The sequence below is a fragment of the Cynara cardunculus genome (assembly GCF_001531365.2).
Source record: "Cynara cardunculus var. scolymus isolate 2C chromosome LG 12, CcrdV1, whole genome shotgun sequence".
NCBI lineage: Eukaryota > Viridiplantae > Streptophyta > Magnoliopsida > Asterales > Asteraceae > Cynara > Cynara cardunculus.
Window position 1 is genome coordinate 36,282,196 of NC_037539.1, and position 24,135 is coordinate 36,306,330.

Here is a 24,135-nt window from a genome sequence, read left to right on the forward strand (position 1 = left end):
TTGTGATAAATGTGTGATTGTCTAATCCTAACCTATCGAAACCATCCGAAATCGTTGTGATAATGTCTAACCTAACCCATTGAAACCATGATCAAGTCGAGTGATATTGATATCCCATGATTATCACACCCATATCACATGATTATCACACCCATATTACACAAAATCGTTTTCGTTGTGATAAATATGTGATTATCTAATCCTAACCTATTGAAACCATCCAAAATCGTTGTGATAATGTCTAACCTAACCCATTGAAACCATAATCAAGTCGAGTGATATTGATATCACATGATTATCACACTCATATCACACAAAATCGTTTGATTGATTTCGTCATTAATTCGTGTGATAAACTAATTAGATAAGACGTTATGACTTCTTTGTTGGTCTCCTTGAATTCTTAACCGATATATTAGATAAGGATAATCAATATTAATCATGTGATCGTGTTAACAGATTTTATGATATCATTTCCATTATTACTCTTTTAATTTAATTTTATTTTTAATCTTTTTAAATTTCAATTTTAATTTTAAAAATCTTTTAATTTTATTTTTTTTATCACAATATGAGGTAAATAGGTTGTTCTCGCGTTCTCGTAAATCACAATCCCTATATATATATAACATATATGAAAATATATTTAGGGTTTGAGAATTATGATGAACAAGACTAAATAGTGAAAATTATATAAGATGAATGTTATGACAGAAAGTTTTTCACAATGAAAATACATGATATTAATATATGATATAAACGATATAGATGCATAAGGTCAGGTTCTAAGGGAAAAAAAATGAAAAACTGAAAACACCCTAGTAATCGTTCATCCGGTAATTTTAAACAATTTGTTGGCATGCACACGTGCATAAAAACCAAGAAACAACTTCAGTTACCAATATGCACGGGTGCATATTCATTTATTGAGGTTTTCCCATGAACCTCGTCTAGATGCATAATATTATCAATAAAAATAAATTAAATCATATATAATGAAAGTGCATGATACTCATGAGATATTTATCATTATTCAGTGGTATTCATCATGAATAGTTGGTTTCCTTGTTATCAATGAATTTGTTATATTTTACTGTTTATTGATTTAAAGAGGGAGATATTTTTATTTTTTCGAGGGGTGGTTATAACCACGTATCATCTCATTCAACCATTTAAATGGGTTATTCGGTTCTTTTCTTTTAATAGATTAATACCTTCGGATCTTTTCTATATATATAGCCTCAGGTTTATTTGAGAACGATAAAAATTTTGAGAACCGTGTGAGAACCGAGAGATCATATATATTCATTATTACATAATATCAATATATGTATTTTAACAATAAGTATATTCATAAATACATATCTACTATTTATAGAAGTATATATTCATAGATGCATATACTTACTAAAGTTCAATTCATTAGTGTATATGAATCAATGAACATACAGGTTCTTATGATTCTCAAATTTTTATGGTTCTCATTAGTGTATATGCACCAATTAGTATATAGAGGCTGTCAAATAAGAACCACAAAAATGTCGAAAACCACCGATCATGTGTTGTTTCATATTGTGAAACAATGCATGTGAATATACAATGTTGTTTTACAAAAAATAAACCATGGATAGACATTACATGTAATCACAATGTGAAAACAACATGGTATTTTCGCATGTCATCGTTTCACAATTCAAGACAACACATGAAAGAAACTATGGATAGACATTATGTATGCTGAGGAAACAAAATCGATAAAGAAAACCCTACGCCTCACGTACCTAAGAGGAAAACGCCTCGAGGCTCGTTTCCGTTCTTTAAAACCTTGTATAGAATTAACTTATTTGAGCTTGTAGGGCATTGCATGAGGAAGAGAAGAGGCTAAAGGGGGGTTTGTCAAGGCTGCAGTTCTTCATGATTGTTCTTATATCTAGCTTTTCCTACTACATAGTTCCTAACTATCTATTTCAATCCATCACGGCCCTCTCCTTCGTTTGTTGGATTTGGAAGGATTCCTTCAAAGCTCAACAAATCGGTTCCGGTCTTAAAGGTTTCGGTATTGGATCTTTCGGCCTCGATTGGGCAACCGTTGCTTCTTTCCTTGGAAGCCCATTAGCCACCCCTGGATTCGCTATGATGAATATGTTGGTTGGTTACATCATAATCTTCTACATGGTCATTCCCTTGTCTTACTGGAACAACTGGTACCAGGCTCGAAGATTCCCGATGTACTCTTTCAAGACATACAATGCCGATGGAACGATATACAACGTCTCTAAAGTATTGAACCAATCTTCATTCTCCTTCAATCAAGCAGGATATGATGATTATGGAAAAGTTAACCTTAGCATCTTGTTTGTACTTGCCTATGGTCTAAGCTTTGCAACCTTGGCTGCCACAATCTCTCATGTCCTTCTCTTCCATGGGAGGTACTAAATCTTAGGATTATTGTTGAGGATTCGCAGGAAGTCGATGCGCATTTGTTCTTATTCTTGTTCTGTATGTTAACAGGACAATTTGGGAACAAACGAAGGCATCAATGAGTAACAAATTCGGGGATGTACATACAAGATTGATGAAGAAAAACTACGATCCAGTCCCACAATGGTGGTTTCATTCTCTTCTAATAGTAGTAATAGGACTTGCTTTGCTTACTTGTGAAGGATTTGGGAGGCAGTTGCAGCTTCCTTACTGGGGCATTATCTTAGCAATCTGTTTGGCTTCGGTCTTCACCTTGCCCGTCGGTGTTATCGTAGCAACCACAAACCAGGTGACTATCCACTCTCTGCATTTCATAAAACCCCAGGTCTTCTAGCTAATAAGTTATTAACTGGACCATATCTTTATACAGCCAATAACCATGGGTCATATTTTAAAGTGTTATAATAACTTGTTAGAACAAAGATCGCCGACCTACCAAGTTCTATTGATATTTTGTGTCCTATTAGGTTGCCCAACTTCTTTGATAGAACTTGTTAAGTTGCCTAACTTTGTCGTAGTAATTTAATGTAACACGTTTAGATACAACACACGGTTCTTGGTCCTATAAACTAAGTCCCATTAGGTACTTATTAGGACGCTCTAGGGGTCCTAAAGACCCATTTTTGTTGTAGGGTTGGCTTGTGTTTAACTCTAGATATATAGTGATTAATGAAGTGTTCGATCTTTCCAGGGAGTAGGGTTAAATGTTATCACAGAGTTGATCATAGGGTATATGTACCCAGGGAGACCACTAGCCAATGTGGTCTTCAAAACCTATGGTGACAACAGCATGCGGCAAGCCATACAGTTTCTCGGTGATTTTAAGCTAGGCCATTATATGAAAATACCACCAAAGTCCATGTTCATTGTTCAGGTATATATATATACGTGTATATATTTCAAAGCAGTTCCTTTTTCTATTTACACGTTTCTTACTAGCCCGGAGACTTCACCGGAACAGCCACTCTACTCTCTAGGGTAGAAGTCAGGTCTCCGGACCCACTTCCAGGTGGAATATACATAGCCCATTTAGTTTGTTGGTGTATTACAAAGCAATTTTAATCACTCATACTCGACTTTGATCATGTTTACCTAAAAGTTAGCAGGGACGTTCATCGCATCCTCTGTCTACTTTGCTACGTCTTGGTGGCTCCTCACAACAGTGGAATTCATTTGTGACCCCAGTAAATTACCAACTGGCAGCCCATGGACGTGCCCAGGAGATGATGTTTTCTACAATGCCTCGATTATATGGGGATTGGTGGGACCTCAACGCATGTTTGGGAATCTTGGGTTGTACTCCAAGATGAACTACTTCTTTCTGTTTGGAATTCTTGCACCTGTGCCATTTTGGTTCCTTTCTCGCAAGTTTCCAGAGTGGAAATGGGTAAGGTTGGTAAACATACCTATCCTTATAAACTGCCCAGGACCACCGATTAAGCCAGTAAACTATAATATGTGGTTTGCTGTGGGAATGTTTTTCAACTTTGTTGTTTATAAGAGGTTCAAGAGTTGGTGGGCAAGGCATAACTATATATTATCAGCCGGGCTTGATGCTGGTGTTGCATTCATGGCTATCCTTTGCTATTTGGTGTTACAAAATAGAAACATCAATGGACCAGAGTGGTGGGGTTTAGAGGTGGATGACCACTGTCCATTAGCCAATTGTCCTTCTGTCCCTGGAATCCTGGTAGAAGGTTGTCCTATAGTCCAATGAAGCCTATAAGCAGAGCAAATTCCCAATCTTCCTTCTCTTTTGTTTTTCGCTCTCTGCAAAAGTAGCACCTATATAATTCTATACACTAGGCTAGTTTATACAACTAAGAACCAAGATTCTAGTCGTCGTTGTAACGCAAAGGAAGAGTTCTGTTACATGTAATTTTTATGAAATTTATCAGGAATTATCACCTATGCTTTGATCTGGAATAGCAACAAAGATGTGTCTGTGTATGTAAGAACAACTCCTGTAGAAAATATACAACGATTCAAGAGAATTTGATGAAATAATAGTAGCCTAAGAGAGGTTATTTAAAGAAACAAGAGCAAACTCATGTCCTCTAAAGCTTAATATGCAAGTTTCGAGTTGTGTTTCTGCTGATATGACCACAAACACATAAAGATTCTGACCATGAAAAGAGACTAAATTTTTTTTGTTAGATCCTGGGATTGTTTGAGCATGGCCATAGCATAACTTATTTCTAAAAGATAATGGCTAAGGATGTATGATCCATTTGAACTTGATTTAACCAAACACCCAAAGACTCGTCTGAATGCTGAAAGGAAGTCAAGTTCAAGTGAAATATTAACATCAACTTCATGAATTCCATCTGCATACGTGGGAATTGAAGCTTTGGTGCTAATGGAGTTCTCACAAATGAGAAACACTGAATCAAATTTTAATGGAATAGACAAGTTATACCAAGAACACAAGAAAACGAACTACTAGAAAGAAGACAAGCTATTATCATGTGCTTACTTTCCTGGATAGATCAAGCAAGCAAAATATTAAGAACACGACGCAAAAATCAATAGGTGAATAGCAAAAAAGGAAGGCGATAGGGAGTAGGAAGATGCGTCGCTCTTGTGACCTTGAGTGACATTGCCACTGCCAGTTCTTGAAGTGGGCATACCACTGGGGATTTTGCTTCCGCTTCCACCACCACCACCAACACCACCTGCAACTCCGTGGTGACCAATTTCACCACCTAGGGCAACAAATATATTTAGAAGCAGAGCAATGATGAGGATTGGAAGAAGGCGAGTCATACCTGAGGCTGAATTGAAAGTGAAATTAGGGATTCGAGTGTGGATATGATAGGAAGATGAGAGATTGGATTATCTGAAACTGACGAGAACCAGAGAGATTCTTGTTGCAAGTTACACACGTCACAATATCCACATGATTGTTAGAGCCAGGGGCTTAAACGAGTCCACGTTTTATCAACTAACTACTCAACTCAGGTTAAGGACTTGTTTAGTCCGAGCACGAGCTTAATAGCTAGGGATGGTAAAAAAATCGAAACCGATGGGTTTTGGGTTGGATTCGGAGTCATCTTATTGGAGACAGGCCCGGGATCGGGAACTTTAACGGGGACGGGGCCGGGGCTGGGGATGGTGATCATTGGCCCCGCCCGGCTCGATATGTATGTATATATATATATATATATATATATATATATATATATATACTAGTTATGTACCCGCGCAATGCGGCGGAAGCTATGAATTTTAACGATTTTGAAGTTCCACTGGTTTTATAAGGTAAAATTTGACGATGATATATGTTACACTTGGTCTTTACATATTAATACAATATGAATAAATAAGAGTTATGGTTCCAATTACAGACTATCGATGAAAAAAATTGTATGACAGTTTAAAATCCAACATATTTAAACGACTTCACAAATGTGTTCGATTTACACCAAGAGCAAAGAACCAAGAAACTTGAGTTTTAAGATAAACACTCAAAACCAATAAAGAAAACTACAAATTTGACAGATCATAAGCCATGAAAAGACAAAAAAGATGGGTTTTAGAATAAAATTTCAACTGCTTACCCTTTTTCTTGTCCAGAAACTCAGATTAAGGTTGAATTAATACATGTATATATATATTTTAAAAAAACCGAAGAACATATTAATTCAGAATATATTATACAGTGCAATTTGGGCAGCCTAACCCCAAAATATATAGTATATATATAAATAAATAACTATAAAAGTATAAATCGTAAATATTAAAAATATTTTTTCACAGTATGTATAATATATAATAATATAATTAAGTAAAAAACTATTCAATATTGGATTCATTTCGAAGGTATTAACGAGACGATTATAATGGTGTAACTTGTTAAAATAAAAATGTATTTTTTAAACATGTTTTAATTGATATACGATTATGTATGTTAATTTGATAAATGTTTAAAATGAAACATTTAAAGTAAAAGACATAAAGTAAATTAATTAACTAATTATAAGGGTATAAAGTGTAAATTTATAATTATAATTTAAAAAAAAAATCGGTTAGTGCATGTGAGATGGTAAGTGTATGTGAGGAGAGGAGGGGGTGAAAAAGTGACCTAGATAAGGGTATCTTGGTCATTTAGAATTTTAAGACTTTAAGACTTTTGCTAAATTTGCTTAATAAGATAGTATAGATATTAATTTTAATTTATATACATACATACATTTATATATATAATATCATTAAAAGAAAACAATAACATTAAAATTTAAAAGAGTTTTATCTACTTTACTCAACAACTCAAATAAATCTCACGAAAAAGTCTAGTTTATTTGTTTAAAATCGTGATTTTAGTTGTATGATGTTTGAATTTCTATTTAGTTTTACATTGTAATCTATTACATTGTTTGTAATTGATTCGATTATGTTTGAGATATTTAAACTTACATCTTTAAAAAAAATTGTAATTTATTTTTAATTGTGAAAATTAGCATATTGTAATTTTTTCAGATCGGTTTCGGGTTCGTTTATAACCAACGGTGAAAAATAGGATTTTTGCCTTAATGGGTTCCCCAACGAGGATCGGGGAAACCGTGGGGACCCGATGGGGATCCCCGATAAGATCCCGACGAGGATCGGGACGGTTTTAGCTATCGGTTTCAAGGACGGGGATACCAATACCCGGCCCGAACCCGATCCGTTGCCATTCCTATTAATAGCCCCATGAATAGAATAACCGTCATTTATTTTGAGCACAAGCTTAATAGCCTCATGAATAGAATAACCGTCGTTTATTTCATCCCTAACTGTATGCAACGTAATCCAATGGAGTTGATAACATCTACAATGTGCGATAAAAGAGGTCACTCAGTTAATCCTGATGACAATATTCTAAAATTTCACGACAATGATGATGAATTGATGTGTAGCAAGTTCTTATCAATGATTATTATTATGTTTATTTTTGGAACTGATATATATACTAGAAAGGTACTCGCACAATACAGCGAGATACATCTTTATTTTAGTATTTCGTTTTATTTTTTTTCTATGTTGATATAATATGGTTTATATGGTTTTGAGAAATATAATGTTTTACTTTTGAATAAAAATAAATTTGAAGATATTATAAAAAAATTGAAAAAATATATTGATATTAATATTAAATTAACTATTTAAAAGTTCTCGTCTTTTGTACAATTTCTTTAATTCAAAATTTTATTATAATTTAATTTAGGTTTAATATCGAAGTAATTTATTTTTGGCTTAACAATATAATTTTTATAAAGATAACGATTCTGTTAGAATTCAATGATTTTTCTAATTATATTTTAGATTTTTTATATTTAAAATGAGATGTTTGTCCTGTATTTGATTATGTTTATCCACAGTTAGTTATATGAATTAAAAAAAATGAAGTTTTAATAAGTTGTACTTATGCACAATTACTTGTAATCTTAAATTTTAAGTAATATGCATTAATAAATAGTACTCCATGCATAAACAATGATTTTTAAGAGTTTTTGTCAAATGCTTTATAAGATAGTATAGATAAAAGTTATAACTCTTGAATGTTTCATATTGTTTGTTTGGATGTATCACTAAATCCTTAAATATCAATTAGCTTGTAGATTTTTATATTATAGATTAACTATTTAAAATGTAATTGTTGCTATTCATGATGAATATAACATATTTTTCGAATGTCATGGTATGGAAAAGTGTAGATACCAATATGGCAATTTCATCTCTCATTCATGATAAATTCTATAGATACATATACATCGTACTATTTCATGATCCATGCATTTCATCCTTAACATGATATTCATCATGAATATGTTAATATGAGCATGTTGTTTATCATGAACATTATATTTATAATATTGTATACATCAATACGTTCATTCATGATGAAAAATATATTGAATATATAATTGTTGAAAGAATGTACGAATCACTAGAGAAGGTTATTGAGATGTACACCAAGTGGGAGCTAAAATCATGTTTTGATATTAGACGTTCAAGAAAAATAATGTGTATATTGCAGTGATATTAAATTACCTCTTATATAGTAAATCGCATATATTGAAACCGTTTATTGCATAGAGAAATACTGTGTTGATCCCAAAGGAGTTCAACTAGTATAAACAGTTTGTAGAAAAGGAGATGAATACAGATGCACAATTTTCACTTTTAAATTCTTTATTGATTAAAGAAGAACCAATATGGAATTTACATATTGTTGCAGAATTAGATAAGAAAAAGTCGTAACTTGAACAATCTTGAGAATCATTAAGCTTTTCTTGCAGGAAGAAACTAAGAACAAGAGAGAAGAGAGTCTTGAAGATATAGGACTTGAAGGTGTGAGTCTGTATCTAAGAAAAAGGCTCTTCTCAGCTATATATACCTACTACATTAAATGCATTTTAGAGAGTACAATCCACATGTCATGGGTGGAATGCTTGTCCTTGTTCTTCAGATACGACAGGTTTTTGGCTGTATATGGACAGTTGCTTCAGGTAGTTGGTGAGCATGTATGGAGATAGAAAAGAAAATCGTACTGTACCATTGTCTGGTCGAAGCAAGGGGTGTGTATTTTTGTGGAAGACAGTAAGACAAAACAATCTTGAAGTGCAGGGACTTGATCTATCTATAGGGATGAGTCCTTAAGGACTCCTTCCACTATCACTGAGTTTTGGTCAGATTCAACACTTGATGTAGATGGTCATGGTATTAGTTTAGATCATGAGTACACCATCTTTGTATTCAACTTTATCTTTAATATCGTTGATTATTCTTTGATGTAAGTTTGTATTGGAAGAAATAACTTAAGTTCTAACCTGTTACAATGCACGTTTAGCGATTACTAAACAAATTCAAATACATTTGATTGCTGAAATCAAAAGTTGAAGAATAGAACTAAGTAACTTTCACTAAGTAAAGGGATCACCATCAAATCACGAGAGTTTAGATCAACATATTGATAGCATTGAATATGGACTAAGTGTTGAAAGTCTAAAAGCCACTGAACCTATCTTATGAAAAAGGACAATGCAGCTGGAATGATGATTTTCTAAGAACCAGCCTTTGAGTGAATGTTTGGAAGACCTTAGAAGCCTATGTATCTAATCTACCTATACATATAAAAACAAACTCCTATTGATTGGGAAATGCTCAAAGGTTCAAATGATAGGCTAGAGGGATGGGCTCATTCGACTAATAAGTGAAGCCAACTAGCGAAGGGTAAGGCTTTTAGTTGATAAGGGAGAGCTAGAGGTGGTATCCTGAGATTGAAGAGATCGAATATCTCCAAATGTCATGTTGGGCCGACCTTGGTTTTAGCTACTGATGACGGGGCAGCATCCGAGATTCTCCAACGTCTAAGTGCTAAACCCTCTTAATCAGCAATAGAAGCTTCTATTGCCTTCAATACTTGTACACAGTTGCAATTCTTCAAACTCCACATGGAAGATCTTCCTAACAAACATTCTCGCTAAATTTTATCTATAAATAAGTAGTTTCTGTCTTTTGTTAAGTAACCCTTTTTGAGTAATCTGTATGTGCAACTTTTGCATTGTACTTTAATTCTTTGATCATGTAATCTATCTTTTCTCTCTAGATTTTTTAATCTCTTGTATCTCGTCATCTGTAATCGAAGACTTCTGACAAATAGAAATCATTGAATCCCAATTTGTTTGTTGATTAATGTTCTACATATTGAATACTTTAGCTCTTAAGCTTCCACATGCAATTTTTTTATCTGCCATTTGACTACTGGAATCAACAATTGGTATCAGAGTAAATTGATTTCTTAAAATAAATTACAGTTTCAATCAATGGCGAACAATTCAAATCTAACTTCTCTTTTCAACATTGGATCTACTACCAAACCTCCAAGTCTTATGTGTGATGAATATTCTCAATGGAAGATTCCTATGATCAATTTTCTAAACGGAATCAAATAGAAAATTGTATCAATCAATCAGTACTGGCTCGCATATTCCTTATGTTGATACTCTGCAGTTCCTGCAAGTGAGACCACTCCAACTGTTTCTGCTACTGGAGCACTTAAAACTCTAGAGCAGTAAAGTGTTGATGATAAAAAGTAGATCAATATGGATGAAAAAGTCAAAACTCTACTTGTACGACTATACTTAGCAAGATCTTCACATTTGTTGATAGTTGCAATTCTGTGAAGGGGATGTGGGATAAGCTATCTAGTCAATTGGAAGGAAGGTTAAAAACCAACAAGAATCTAGTTTCTAGAGTATTATTGAGTATAAGTCCTTCAAAGCTAAACTAGGTGAATCCTTATCTGCTTCATATGACAGATTTATCCTATTGATCAACGATATAAAGAAATATCATATTCACAAGTCAAATTAGGAAAAGAACATCAAATTTATGAAGAATCTGAATCCTTAATAGAAGTCTCTGTCAATCATTATGCAAGCATCTCAGGACTTGGAGAATATGATTATTCATTATCTATTTGGTACTTTATCCTCACAAGAAGAAGCTCTCTCTGAAGAATCATAAAAATATGGTACTCCTCTTGATCTTGTATTTAACAATGAATAGAAATGATCATCATGGCAAAGCAAATCTCATAAAACCCAATAAAAAAAGGACTATAGTTTGATTGTATCTAGCGGATCTGAACCTAAAGATTTATGAAATCGTTCACAAAAAACACTAGCTTTATTATCCAAACATTTTTCCAAGTTTGTGGGAAAACCTAAGGACACAACACAATGCAAAAGAGATTTTAGAATTGAAATATCAAAGAATCGGTACATTAAAAGAGATTGTAAGTTTTTACATGTCCAAGACACGTGTCACACAATAATACTGCTAAGGAGTAAGTAAACCTATATGGTCATACACAAAGAATACATATTCTTCAATATCATTATTGGATATTCGGAAACCCGAACAATATCATGTTGATTATTAATTGTTATTCTAGCAAAATAATTAAACAATGAGTTAAAAGTGTAATTATGATAATTAAAGGGTTTTATGTGTAAATGTATTTACATATTATTTTATTATGATTGATAAAATTAAATAAAACCTTTATTTAGGCTTAATGGGCTTTAGTAATGGGAACAACTCCATTTTACGAGTGAGAATACCCTTATCACATGTGATAATACGCGTAAGGGGACCCTGTGATGTGCGGACGACGTGTTCTATGACTTAGGGCACGCCAAAGGTTGTCTGCGTTTATGATTTAGCATCACATGTGATGGTCTTGATGGATTATAGTATCATATTAACAACACTCTTATCACATATGATAATACTTGTGAGGGGGCTTAGTGGTGTAAGGGAGACTTGGCCCGCAACCAAGATCGCATTGAAAATCACATGCGTATCTAATTTAGTATCACATGTGATGGTATAATAGTATAACATGTGATTGTCTATAGTAAAAGAGTGTTATCACGTTCTCGTAAAATGAAGGTATTTTCGTTTGCACCCTTCCCTATATATATATATGAGGCTTCTCATTGTCGTAAGTTATCATTTCACATGAGTTTTTACATCCAAAACTAGAATTTAATATATTTATTAACATAAATTTGTTTCAAAATTCATGATATCCTTGTTCCCTATCCTAATTCTCGAGAATATAAACAGTAAAATTTGTTTTATATGTATTCGTTTCACAACGTGAAACTTTTCAGTTGTGATTTTTGTTTCATAAACACATAAAAAATGTTCACATAATGAAACAAATCTATGTAAGACAAACGCACTATAAAATAAATATGTGTTAATCAGTGCACTAAATCTAACTCCGTAGATGAAAAAAAAATTCATGTGAAATAGCATATTATGTACCGGTTCTCATGGTTATCACAATATTATGGGTTCTCAAATAAATGTCTCCCTATATATATAAACGAATGATCGTGTGAGAAGAAGAGTTAATGTGAGAAAATAAGAAGAGATCTGAATCCTTGATCACTTTTAATCTCACCGGGCCATGAATTGCAATTCTCATGGGAATTTATCCGGTGCATCTCATCTCCGTGCATCTCAAGGGTGAAGTGCATCCAATGGTGGAGATCCGTTTTTACCCTTCTCAACAACTTTCATTCTCACTGAAACTGAACCCTATATATGAGTGGTTAATTTTACAACCTATTTTATTTAAACAATCAATACAACCTCATCCTAGCCATCAATTAGTTTATCTATATTTGATAAGGTGGAAAAGGTAGATTACAAATCCTAAATTAAAAAAAACTGAAAAATAAAATGAACAGATCTAGTATAGATCAGGATTGTATTTGTTGTACAAATAAGATAGGTTGTACTTGAGACGTGTTATATATATATATACACAAACACACACACATACACACACACACACACATATATATATATATATATACATATATACAGTGGCGGATGCAGAAAAATATATTGTAGGGGGCATGATATAAAATAAAATAATAATTTACTTCAATTTCATACAAAAAATGATAAAAAGTTACTTCTTACAACTGTGTCCTACGATTCTTCATCTTTTGAAATTGAGTAATTACATCATCATTCGAAACTGTGAGAAGTGCTTCTTTTTCTATAATACATATCCTTGCAGCATTCAAAAATTCATCACCGATTTTGTTGCGCAAATCTGACTTCACAATCTTCATAGCAGAAAAACATCTTTCGACTGTTGCAGTAGCAACTGGCAAAACCAAAGCCAACTTCAATAACCGATATACTAGAGGATAAGTTTTATGTTTTTTTGTTTCCACTAGCAGTCTAGCGAGCTCGGCAGTACCACTCAAATTGGCAAATCTTTCATCTTGACGCATAATCAAATAGTACATGTTAAGTTGTTTCTCAAAAGCGATCCTATCCATATGACTAAAATTTTGAGGATACAACTCATTCAACTTCAATAAATCTGATAAATTGAACTACAAAAATGAATCACATGAACTCAAAGCTGTTATATTTTTAAGCAATTCAGTACTTACCTCACTATATCGATCCCCAAACTCTTGAATTTGCATGTCCACAACAGTGTTGAAAATATCTAACTTGTAATAATGACAATTGGTGATGTCGGTCATTTGTCTTCTTTTTTTGAATAACGGTCTTCCATATCCAAAGCCTTAATACCATTTGCTTCACAAAAATAATACATTTTCTTCAATAGTGGATCAAAACCAGTTTCTCTAAATTGTTGCAATAGTTATTTGGTTCATCTTATCAATGAAACCGCTTCCAAAATATCTTGATCCTTTTTTTGAAGAGCCTGTGACAACATGTCTGTGACCTCTAAAATATGAAACATCAAATGCAAATAAATCACAAAATCAAATGTCTTCAATATGCTAAAATACCAGTTGCTTGAGTGCGACTAAAACCATTATCCCCGTCATCTTCAACATACCAGAGCACTTCAACAACATTCGGAAACAAAGCAATCAAGCTCAAAATGGTTTTGTAATGAGAACCCCACTGTGTATCTCCAGCTCGTATAAGAGAAAGCTCTTGGTATTTCCCTGTTCCAATATCAATTTCACATTTACCAATTGCTTCTTGCACTCTATCTTTATAACTTTGTCGAAGCATGTCTTTACGCTTGCAAGAAGCATTCACCACATTGATCACCATTCCTAACATATTAAAAAAGTTCTCAACTCCATCATGTTTATTGGCAACCGCTATAACAACTAATTGAAGTTGGTGAGCAAAACAATGGATATAATATGCCGAGCTATTTTCATTCAAGATCAAGGCCTTTAATCCATTGAACTCACCGCGCATATTGCTTGCTCCGTCATAACCTTGCCCTCTTACCTGTTTCAAACTCAATCCATGTTCAACAAATAAAGTATCAATGGTAGATTTAAGAATTGAAGAAGATGTCCCTATCACATGAACAATACTAAAAAAATCTCTCATTAACAATACCACATGCATCAACATATCGTAAAACAACCGCCATTTGTTCCCTCTTAGAAACGTCACTAGACTCATCAACTAGCAATCAGAACACATCATCACCAACTTCTTTACGAATGGATTTGAGTATTTGATTTGCAAAACAAGCAACAATATCTTTTTGAATATTTGGAGACACCATTTGATTATTCTTTGTAGCATTTTTTCATATAACTTTACCTACATCCTCATTGCAATCACCAATTAAGGCTAATGTTTCCAAGAACATGCCTTTAGAAATAGACATTTCAGATTTATCGTGACCACGAAAGGGCAATGCATTCTTCAACAAGAATCTACAGGCCTTAATTGAAACATTTAATCATATTTGGTGCTCATTCTTCTCCTTCTCAGTTTGCTTATGAAAGGCAACGTCAATAGATCAATCTTGGCTCATTAGATCCTCACTTTTCTTAAGTGCTCTATTGTGAAAACTATTAATGTCGCCGACATGAAGACCAAGTCTTTACGTTTTATTCCAACTATTAAAACCATCTGTTACAAAAGCCTACAAAATTAACCTAATATTTGACATTTCCATTTGATTTGCCTACAAAATTAACCTAACATAAAACATTTACCAAATCACCAATAAGCAAACAACAAAATCAAAGAAGTAATTAAAATTAAAGACTGGAATTTGGAAATTAGAATTTTTACCCAAATTATTAGAGTTGCTTTGCTTCAGTCCAGTGACTCCAGTCCACTTTCCAGTCTAGGAAAGCCGGAAGGAAGAACCGAAGAAGCATGCAACAATGAAGATTGATGAAGAAGAAGAAGTGGATTGATTCGTGAAGAAGATCGATGATCGATGAGCTGTTCAGTGGCGTGATTCGTGAATTGTCATCTGTCTCTTGTCTGTCGTTCGCGTGAAGGGCGAAGGCTGAAGCGAGCGGTGAAGGGCAGGAAGGGTCAAGGCGTTAATAGGGGGGCCTTTTACATCATCATGTTGGGGGCCCAATTGTACTAAATTAAAAATTACAAATAATTTTTTTTTGGGCTTTGTAAAATATTTTTTGTTGGGGGTCCAGGACCCCAACCAGTCCTTAATGCATCCGCCCCTGCATATATATATATATATATATATATATATATATAGAGAGAGAGAGAGAGAGAGAGAGAGAGCTTGGTTCAAATACTAACCAATATTTTTGTGTTAACTTTGTTAACTAATCTTGGCCATTGATTCTTATAATAAAGGGTTGTGATTAATCATGATTAAAAATTAAATTTTTAAATTTACAATTTCAAAGAACATATGTGAACAAAGGGGAAAAATGTATTTAGGTAATTTTTTTTATGTAACTCCCATATCATTAATTGGGAGTTACAAAATCAAAAAATCTCATTATTTTTATTAATTTATTTTTGTTAATGTAAGAACCATAAGAACATACACACATGAATCATTGTGTCAAATACGAAAATTGACGTACATATGAACTTAGACTGTATAACATTTATAAACACAATATGAATATAATAAGAATAGTTGTTACACGAAAGTAAATAAATAAAAAAACAGGTATGAACACAATATGAACAGTTTGTGAACAATAATTCCTTCATTATGAATACATTTAGGAGCAAGCCAATGTTGAGATATGCAGATAATGTACATATGAACACAATATGAACAGTTTGTGAATAATAGTTCTTTCTTTATGAACACATTCAGGAGCAAGCCAATGTTGAGATATGCAGCTAGTGTAGATATGAACACAATATGAACAGTTTGTGAATAATAGTTCCTTAATTATGAACACATTCAGAAGCAATCCAATGTTGAGATATACAGCTAGTGTATATATGAACACAATATGAACACTTGTGAACAGTTCTTTAACAATTACATATGAATTCGAATTCCGATTGTAGTCGTAGACGATTTTAACCTTTTCATTCTCATTGTTGTTGATCTGTTTTCCAATAGGTTTATCCATATTACTCGGGCGATATCGAAATATTTAAAATCGGAAATTCTTTAACAATTACAAAATCAATATCATTATGGATAGAATAAATCGAAATTACAAAACATAAACACGTATAAGAAAATATCAATATTACATAATTATCAATTATTGAGATTTTTATATTTGTAATTCCCAATTAATGATTTGGGAGTTACATAAATGACAAATTACTTAATTACCCTTGTTATTAATATATGAGTTATATGTGAACCTAAAGAAAAGATGGAATATGATTGGTTGAACTTGGTTAACAAAGTTAACACAAAAATCTTGGTTAGTATTTGAACCAACCCCTATATATATATATATACACACACATGGGATCGTGTAGGAAATTTTATTGGTGAGAACCTTAAGACCCCCTTGGTTACCCTTGGATGAAACCCGTCCCCCTATCGGACAGTCCTAAAGAAAGACGCGATAGCACAATCATAATAAGTTGAAATTTCGATAGCAATGGGTGGACATGAAGATTAACATACCTTAACCTTCCTGTAATACATTAACATACTGAAAACAGTCTATTTTGAACATAAGTTGACACAGAATTATTCGACTTTAAGCGTATCAGAACAAACATGAACATAAGTTAACATAACCCACAACTTTAACATGTCTTAACATGAAAACCTTAATACATGTCTTCACATATAAAACAATGAACATTAACACCCTTACTTGAAAAACAATAACATTAACATACAATACAAATCTTAACATGAAAAACAGTGAATATTAACTACCTTAATTGAAGCTAATACATAGGCGGACCTACATAGGTGCCATGGGTGGCACGTGCCACCGTATCGTTTCTTCGCCGAAGGGTAAAAAATTTAGGTTTTGTGAACGGTGCAACCGTATTAATTTGTTGTGTGCCACCGTATGTATTTTGAAACTACAATGAGAACAAGTTTTATTTGGTAGCGTTGGTTTGCAAGGCTTTTATTCTACCCCACACCCAAGTCCGAATCATGTTAGTGTCATTTTCTTAGTCAAATGGTGCCACCGTTTGAAAAAAATTTCCTATATTTTTTTCTTATGGTCAAATGGTACCACCGTTTAAATAAAATTCTAAGTCCGTCCCTGAGCTAATATATATTAACATACGTTTACCCATAAAATGTTAGCACCTAAAAACCCATCCCTACCAATGCAGATGCTCATGGCTGAATGACCGATCTGCCCTCGCTCCTTGCGAAAATCCAACGTCAACACATATCTGTTGTGATGGTGCAAAGATGGACTCTTTTCTATGGTCAAAAGTGATTGTATCTCGATCTGTATATTAAAATGACGAAAGTGTACATGTGGGAGAATGAGAAAGGATTGAAGAGATGTTTGTATATTAATTCTGGGTGGTGCCTGTTTGGTTTGAGTTTGGCTCCAAACATCAAAAGTACCAGAAGGTCCAGGTTCAAATCCAAGAAGAAATAAAAATCCCCTTGTGGCCACGGAGGTTTAAATGCGATGAGTCCGGGCTATCTGCAAAACAATGGTCGTACTGTGGTTAGTCGGCTCGAATAGCGTTAGTTGGCTCGCATAACGAGTTGGATATCCAGATTAATAAAAAAAACTCTGCTAATTAACACAACCATGCATCATGACATGCATATATCTTTACATTTATATTTATAATCATCGTCGTTATCATTTATATCCATCATGATTGCCATCTTCTGTGTCATCTCCTAATTGATTTTCAATCTTATCCATCCATTCTACTACTTTATTAATGTGAGTAAAGTTCAGGCCTTGGCCAGAAAGTTGATACAGAAAAAGGGAGATTTTTGGATATATATATATAATCGGTAATTAATCTGATTAATGTTTTCATCTTTATGATATATATATATAGATACAAGAACACTTCATTTTAAGAAAACACGTGAACATCTCTTATCACATGTGATAATAAGGTTTAGTATCACATGTGATGGATTATAGTATTACATCAACAATACCATTTATCACATTTGATAATACACCTAATGGTGTACTAGGTCGTGGCTAAGGTCGTCTGTATCTTTGATTTTGTATCACATGTGTTTCATATGTGATAAAATATAGTATTACATGTGATTGACTATAGTAAAAAAGATGTTCTTATGCTTTGACAAAAATGATGCGTTCTCGTTTGAATCTTATAAATCTGACTAGATAACCACCGACCCAAATTTGATCATGAGTTCATGCAGCACCGCAGCATTGATATTGAAATGTTGGCTTCCGAAACAGTCGTACATATTCCAACTAACTTCTGTTCCCAATTTAATCCTGCCATCTTTCTGTGTGGGGGAATAAAACCTTCGAACAGTGGCCGACATCGAGTATCAAGGGGCAATTGTGATCTATTAACATCCTAAAACAAGAAAAGATACCAAGGCTAGTGGGAAATATGATGATGAGGTTTGCATATTAAAAACCCTTTCTTGTTTGCTTGCTGGTCCCAAGCCTACCTCTATTCATCTTTTCACTTCTTTTCTCCACTGATGAATAGTACAACCCTACCTCCATCTTCCTACTTTCATGCTTATGTTATAATACTCCTTTGACTAAACCCATTAATCCATTCTATTATTCGTGTTCTGATTCTGATTCTGATTCTGATTCCATACTTTCATTCTACGTGTCAGTGAGGGTGTTCTATGGAAAACCACAAACACATGACAAAGCATGTGCTTCTTTTGATACCCTTTTTTTGCTTTTCTTTTTAATCTTCATCCCTCTCATATCTCATCATTACATGCAAGAATCAGATAGAATGTTTCTGGTTATTGTGTCATCACCTGCATATAAACATGTAATTCAGAAGGTGAAGAAAAAGATAAGGAGTTCGTGTATCAGCAAAATATTGTTGGTGCCAGTACCATTATTGTTTCTTGGAGCTACTTTGGATGCTGATGGCTAAACTACTTTGCAGCTTTTTGGATCATGCTTGATTGCATCAAACCAACCAACCAACATCCTTTAACATATTCAGGTGAAGGGCATATCTCACTCAATTTTTTTCAAAAAGGAAAGTATCTGTCAACGAATCAATTTTCCATCAAGTGACAGGATTAATATACCAAGTTGACAATTCTTAGTGATCATAAACTGTTATTGCTCATGATCATAAACTTTTCATGTATTTATATATGTCGAAGTTAAGAATTTAAGAACCTAAAGGAGCTCCATCCATACATGCCAACAGCACAAGGACAAAAGGAAAGAACAGTATAATTCCTTCATGGGGATCAGTTGAGTGGTTTCTTTATGAACTTGGAAGGTTGTATAACCATTTACAGTTATGCTACTTTGTTCTATTCAAGAATAAGGGATCAAGTTATGATATGGGAATCAACTTGATGTACTATTGTCTTCATGTTCAAGGAGTTGTGATCAGAGTGAATGTGGGGTGCCATTCCATACGTGGAAAACTACTTTCTTACTGTTCCATTGGGTGCTTACACTGTAGTTCTTCAGCTATCATTTTTATAAGCATGCAAACACCACTAGACAAAGTCTTCAAGTTGTTTCCAAGCAGTATGTGCTAAGGTATCTCTCTCTCCCCCCCATCTTCCTAACCTCCTCTTTTTACCATATTTCTTGAATCAACTGAATGTCACTTCTCTTCTTTCATTCCTATGTAAAAACATATGTAAATCATATGGTGAACTTTATCTTGCCATTACTTTATTAGTTTTCGGTTCCAGTTTAGATTCCAAATGAATAAAAAGAAATGTGATGATGGAACTATTCATTGAGAAACAGTTTTGTTCGAAATCAGTTATTCCATCATGGTCGCATGTTAGCCTTTACGGTATCTCATTACCACCTTTGCGAGAAGCAAGTCCTACCACTAATTCATGGCACCAAGTATGCAGAGTCATTTCCATCCACTCATTACTAGCTTAATAACTTGTACGCCCATTTAGTCATCATCGAGTTCAATTATTGGAGCATGAGCGAAAAAACACTATTCTGAGATAACTAAAAAGTTAGGATGAGGAAGTATTATTCCTCTATCTCCATCTAGTTCACTCCTCTCATTTTAAGAGAGATTTACTTCCACAAAAAAAATGACAGGTAGGGCTTATAATACACGGAAACAGTGGCATGACTATGGTGCTGGCCAAGACAGTGACTTTGGCAAAAGGTAATGGAGTTCCTATTACAATCTATGCCTAATAGTGAATCCATTTCTAGGCTCTATGTAGCTACCACCATCGTTCCTTTTTTCTCCTCGAATCTCTTTGTCCTCTCAATCTCGTATATGTGTTTTGTTGTTAAACGCCAAGCTTTATATTTTTTATGCTTTTAATCATGAAATGCAACACACATACTTCTGTTATCAATTTCTGAAACCATATGAGAAGCAAACATTCAACAGGTTTTGTCAAGAGTAACAAAAGGAAAATAAGGTCAATGAAAAGGTTTGTAAAAGGATTCTGACATTTGAAATTGCAGAAACTATCTGATGAAGCAGATGCTATCTAGATCAACCTAGAGAAGAGAAAGAACAAGATATAAAAGATGAAGTTCATGAGACTTGGGACAAGGCCAGACACCTTCTATACAGGCGAAGCCACGAGGTACATAGCACAATTGTTTTGCTGGATAAATACCTTTTCAAGTAACTTGATAAATTACAGGATGATGATTTCCGACTTGCCAAGTGACCTCACCATACGCATCAATAACATCACCTATCTTCTCCATAAGGCAAGTGATGCTTGACAGAAAGCTAAAATCTGTAATACATTCATACTTGTATTATCTTTTTGATAACAAAATCACATAGACCATTGTGATCATATACCTAGTTGCAGTTTCCACTTCTTCCAAAATGTGGCCTACTACAACTACTTTGCTCAGGTAGGGGACATGCCGGAAGTGTTACCCTGGATCTTCATGATATCCCGGGTGGTGAAGATGCTTTTGAGCTGTGTGCCAAGTTCTGCTATGGGATCAAAATTGATCTCAGTGCCCATAACTTTGTACCAGCAATATGTGCTGCCATGTTCCTACGGATGATAGAAACTGTTGGGGATGGAAACTTTGTCTCAAAATTGGAGGTTTTCTTTAATTCGTGCATTCTTGAAGGATGGAAAGATTCAATTGTAGCATTGCAGACTACAGAAAGGTTTCCTGAATGGTCTGAGAGTCTTGGGATTATCAGAAGGTGCATAGATTCAGTAGTTGATAAAATACTCACACCCCCACCAAAGGTAATCAAAACATTCATCTTCATGGGGATCCATTAGCCCTTTTTCGATGCTATAAGCCTATACAATAGTCAGAAAGAGAGTGAGAGAGAGCCCAGATGAGACTCGCTTCCAAGTGGGTCTGCTCTCTTCTTTATCTAAATCAAGAATGCAAGAGTTAAAATAGAACTGCAAAATTTCAAGGTTTAAACTTTGAACTAAAAAAAAGGGCCTTTGCAGGTTAGATGGTCCTACACTTATACCAGACCAGGATATGCACAAAAGAAGCACCACAAGTCCGCCCCTAAAGATTGGTGGACAGAGGACATAGCAGACCTGAATGTAGACCTATTCAGATGCGTAGTTAATACTGTGAGGTCAACAAACATGCTGCTACCACAGCTGGTTGGTGAAGCTTTGCATGTTTATGCATGTCGTTGGCTTCCGGATTTTACAAGGGGTAGGCCTGATCCTGAAACCTCAACAGCTTCTCAGTTGACCCAAGAAAAATTAGTGAACGGAAAAAAACAACTTGAGATGATTGTAATCCTAATTCCAGAAGATAGAGGATCAGTTTCAGTTGGATTCTTGCTGAGACTCCTTAGCATGGCAAATCTTTTAAGAGTTTCTCCAGCAATAAATATGCAACTTATTAAGAAGTGTAGCTTGCAATTAGAGGAGGCAACACTAAACGATTTGATGTTACCTTCACATGACTCTTGTGCTGATCACCACATTTATGATATTGAACTGGTTGGATCTGTCTTGGAGGGTTTTATCACTCAATGGAGAAAATCATATTCTAGAGATGAATATTTACTTAGAAAGGTTGGAGAAATCATCGACTCTTATCTCCAAGTCGTTTCTATGGATGCAAACATGCCAGTACAGAAAGTAGTGTCTCTTGCTAATGTTTTACCTGAATTTGCTCGGCCTGAACATGACATTCTTTACAAGACAATCGACATTTATCTAAATGTAAGTTATATAAGAAGAAAAAACAACTTTCAGAACCTCTTGATACATAAATACATACATATTTTTTTCAATATTTACTGTGGCAATAAATGATGATCATGAGCAGGAACATCCCCAAATGAGCAAGGAAGAGAAGAAGCATCTATGTAGCATTTTGGACTGCCACAAGTTGTCTGCAGAGGCTTGTGCCCATGCCGTGAAAAATGAGAAGCTTCCTTTGAGAATCGTTGTGCAAGTTCTCTTCTTTGAACATGAGAAACATGGTAGAAAGTCAACAAGAAGCCATGAAAAACAACAGCCTGAAATACAACCTCAGGGCATAGAACAAACGGAAACTACAGTGTGTAGCCTGGAAAGATCACAACTTTTCTCGGGTGAACGATCCAGTAAACAAGAGGATGCTAAACGTAGAAGTGCTCCTAGTAGCACACTCCAAAAGCTTGAGCCAGAATCAGAACAAAAATCAAGGTGGAAAAAGGTTGGGGAAATGGGTTCAGATGATGGTGATGAAAGGGGGATTATGGAAGAACGAAGTATACAGGATCTTACGAAAATCAGGATGCGAAGAAGTAAATCAGAGCATGGTCGTCGTAAAGGCAAGTAGAACAAGGACATTTGTGTTTTTATCAAGCTAGAGAACTATCTGCATAATGGCAAGCATTTTAAAGCATATAAACCAACGTTGTTCGATTGTATTGGTGCAGAGTTTAAATAGGGAAACTTTGACAACGGAATTCAGTATGAACATTGTTGTTATCGATTTGAGCACAATTTAGTTCACATTTTAATTCCAGTGTTGAAGTTTTAGTGTCAAACTGAAAGTTAGCCCTTTGAAGATCAAATCAAAACACATGAGTTCCTGTATGTTAGTCTCCATTGTATTACTTTGACGTGAGTCTCAAGTAACACTTTCACTAGGGATGTTTAAGAATCTTATTCTTGGGTTATGATTATGTTCATCTATCAACACAAAAAACAAATGACATAAAATGAAAGGCCAATGCCTTTTATTAGTCATAATTCAACACTTACAATCATCTACTGCTTGGATTTTGGGTATATCACTAACAATCTCCCACTTGCACTAATGAAAGACAATCTTCCATGTATCTAATAACAATGAAAATACTATGATCGTTGTTCTACCGGTTCAGAGGTTTTGTCAATAGATTAGCAACATTACTGTCTGTTGGAATTTTTGCATATTATAGCGTTTCCTCTTTCGATGATGTCCTTAATAAGGTGATATCGTGGGAGTGTGTTTGGATCACTGGTGGGATCAAGGTTCCTTAGATTATGTTATTGCGTCGTTTATTGTCACAATACACCTCACACTACCTCAAAATGTCACTTAGGCAACAAATGCAAAATGTTGCCTAAGAGGAGTTTATATTTTGCGTAAGACTTAGGCAACAAACCCGTGTTGCCTAAGCAGTGTTGCCTTCTCAATGTTGTATAAGAACCAAGGCAACATATGCAAACATAATATGTTGCCTAAGCGGGCTTCTTAGGCAACACACAAAAGGTTATGTTGCCTTAGTGAAAAACATATGTTGTCTTAGATATCA

General features: G+C 34.3%; 3 protein-coding genes across 3 annotated transcripts in view; 2 read left to right on the forward strand and 1 right to left on the reverse strand.

The window, feature by feature from the left end:
• LOC112523870 (oligopeptide transporter 5-like) overlaps nucleotides 1–5,389 on the forward strand; it is a 7,513-nt gene extending 2,124 nt beyond the window's left edge. Inside the window, exons 4-7 of the mRNA XM_025133542.1 lie at nucleotides 1,857–2,429; nucleotides 2,512–2,770; nucleotides 3,173–3,355; nucleotides 3,581–5,389. Of these exons, the coding sequence (XP_024989310.1) occupies nucleotides 1,857–2,429; nucleotides 2,512–2,770; nucleotides 3,173–3,355; nucleotides 3,581–4,198 (1,633 nt within the window). The 3' untranslated portion in view covers nucleotides 4,199–5,389. The remainder of the gene's footprint in view (nucleotides 1–1,856; nucleotides 2,430–2,511; nucleotides 2,771–3,172; nucleotides 3,356–3,580) is intronic.
• A 7,576-nt stretch (nucleotides 5,390–12,965) lies between these two features.
• Nucleotides 12,966–18,727, reverse strand: LOC112523872. Its single transcript, XM_025133544.1, has 5 exons — nucleotides 18,573–18,727; nucleotides 16,886–16,895; nucleotides 13,824–14,283; nucleotides 13,455–13,591; nucleotides 12,966–13,394 (listed from the first exon to the last, which is right to left on the reverse strand). The coding sequence occupies exons 1-5, from the start codon at nucleotides 18,725–18,727 to the stop codon at nucleotides 12,966–12,968; spliced, it is 1,191 nt and encodes a 396-aa protein (XP_024989312.1).
• A 2,191-nt stretch (nucleotides 18,728–20,918) lies between these two features.
• Nucleotides 20,919–23,171, forward strand: LOC112522380 (BTB/POZ domain-containing protein At5g47800-like). Its single transcript, XM_025131470.1, has 5 exons — nucleotides 20,919–20,977; nucleotides 21,038–21,107; nucleotides 21,215–21,613; nucleotides 21,830–22,567; nucleotides 22,674–23,171. Exons 1-5 carry the CDS (start codon nucleotides 20,919–20,921, stop codon nucleotides 23,169–23,171), a joined length of 1,764 nt encoding a protein of 587 aa, XP_024987238.1.
• The last annotated feature ends 964 nt before the right edge of the window (nucleotides 23,172–24,135 follow it).

What these genes read in the sequence shown, in the direction of transcription:
- LOC112523872 (XM_025133544.1), bottom strand. Translation starts at nt 18,727, where the DNA reads ATGTCGGCCACTGTTCGAAGGTTTTATTCCCCCACACAGAAAGATGGC. An exon ending in TAGTCGCACTCAAGCAACTG is followed by an intron (nt 13,592 to 13,823) that starts GTATTTTAGCAT and finishes AATGGTATTAAG; the next exon opens with GCTTTGGATATGGAAGACCG. An exon ending in TTGGGGATCGATATAGTGAG is followed by an intron (nt 13,395 to 13,454) that starts GTAAGTACTGAA and finishes TCATTTTTGTAG; the next exon opens with TTCAATTTATCAGATTTATT.
- LOC112522380 (XM_025131470.1), top strand. Translation starts at nt 20,919, where the DNA reads ATGAAGTTCATGAGACTTGGGACAAGGCCAGACACCTTCTATACAGGC. An exon ending in TATACAGGCGAAGCCACGAG is followed by an intron (nt 20,978 to 21,037) that starts GTACATAGCACA and finishes GATAAATTACAG; the next exon opens with GATGATGATTTCCGACTTGC. An exon ending in TCACCTATCTTCTCCATAAG is followed by an intron (nt 21,108 to 21,214) that starts GCAAGTGATGCT and finishes ACCTAGTTGCAG; the next exon opens with TTTCCACTTCTTCCAAAATG.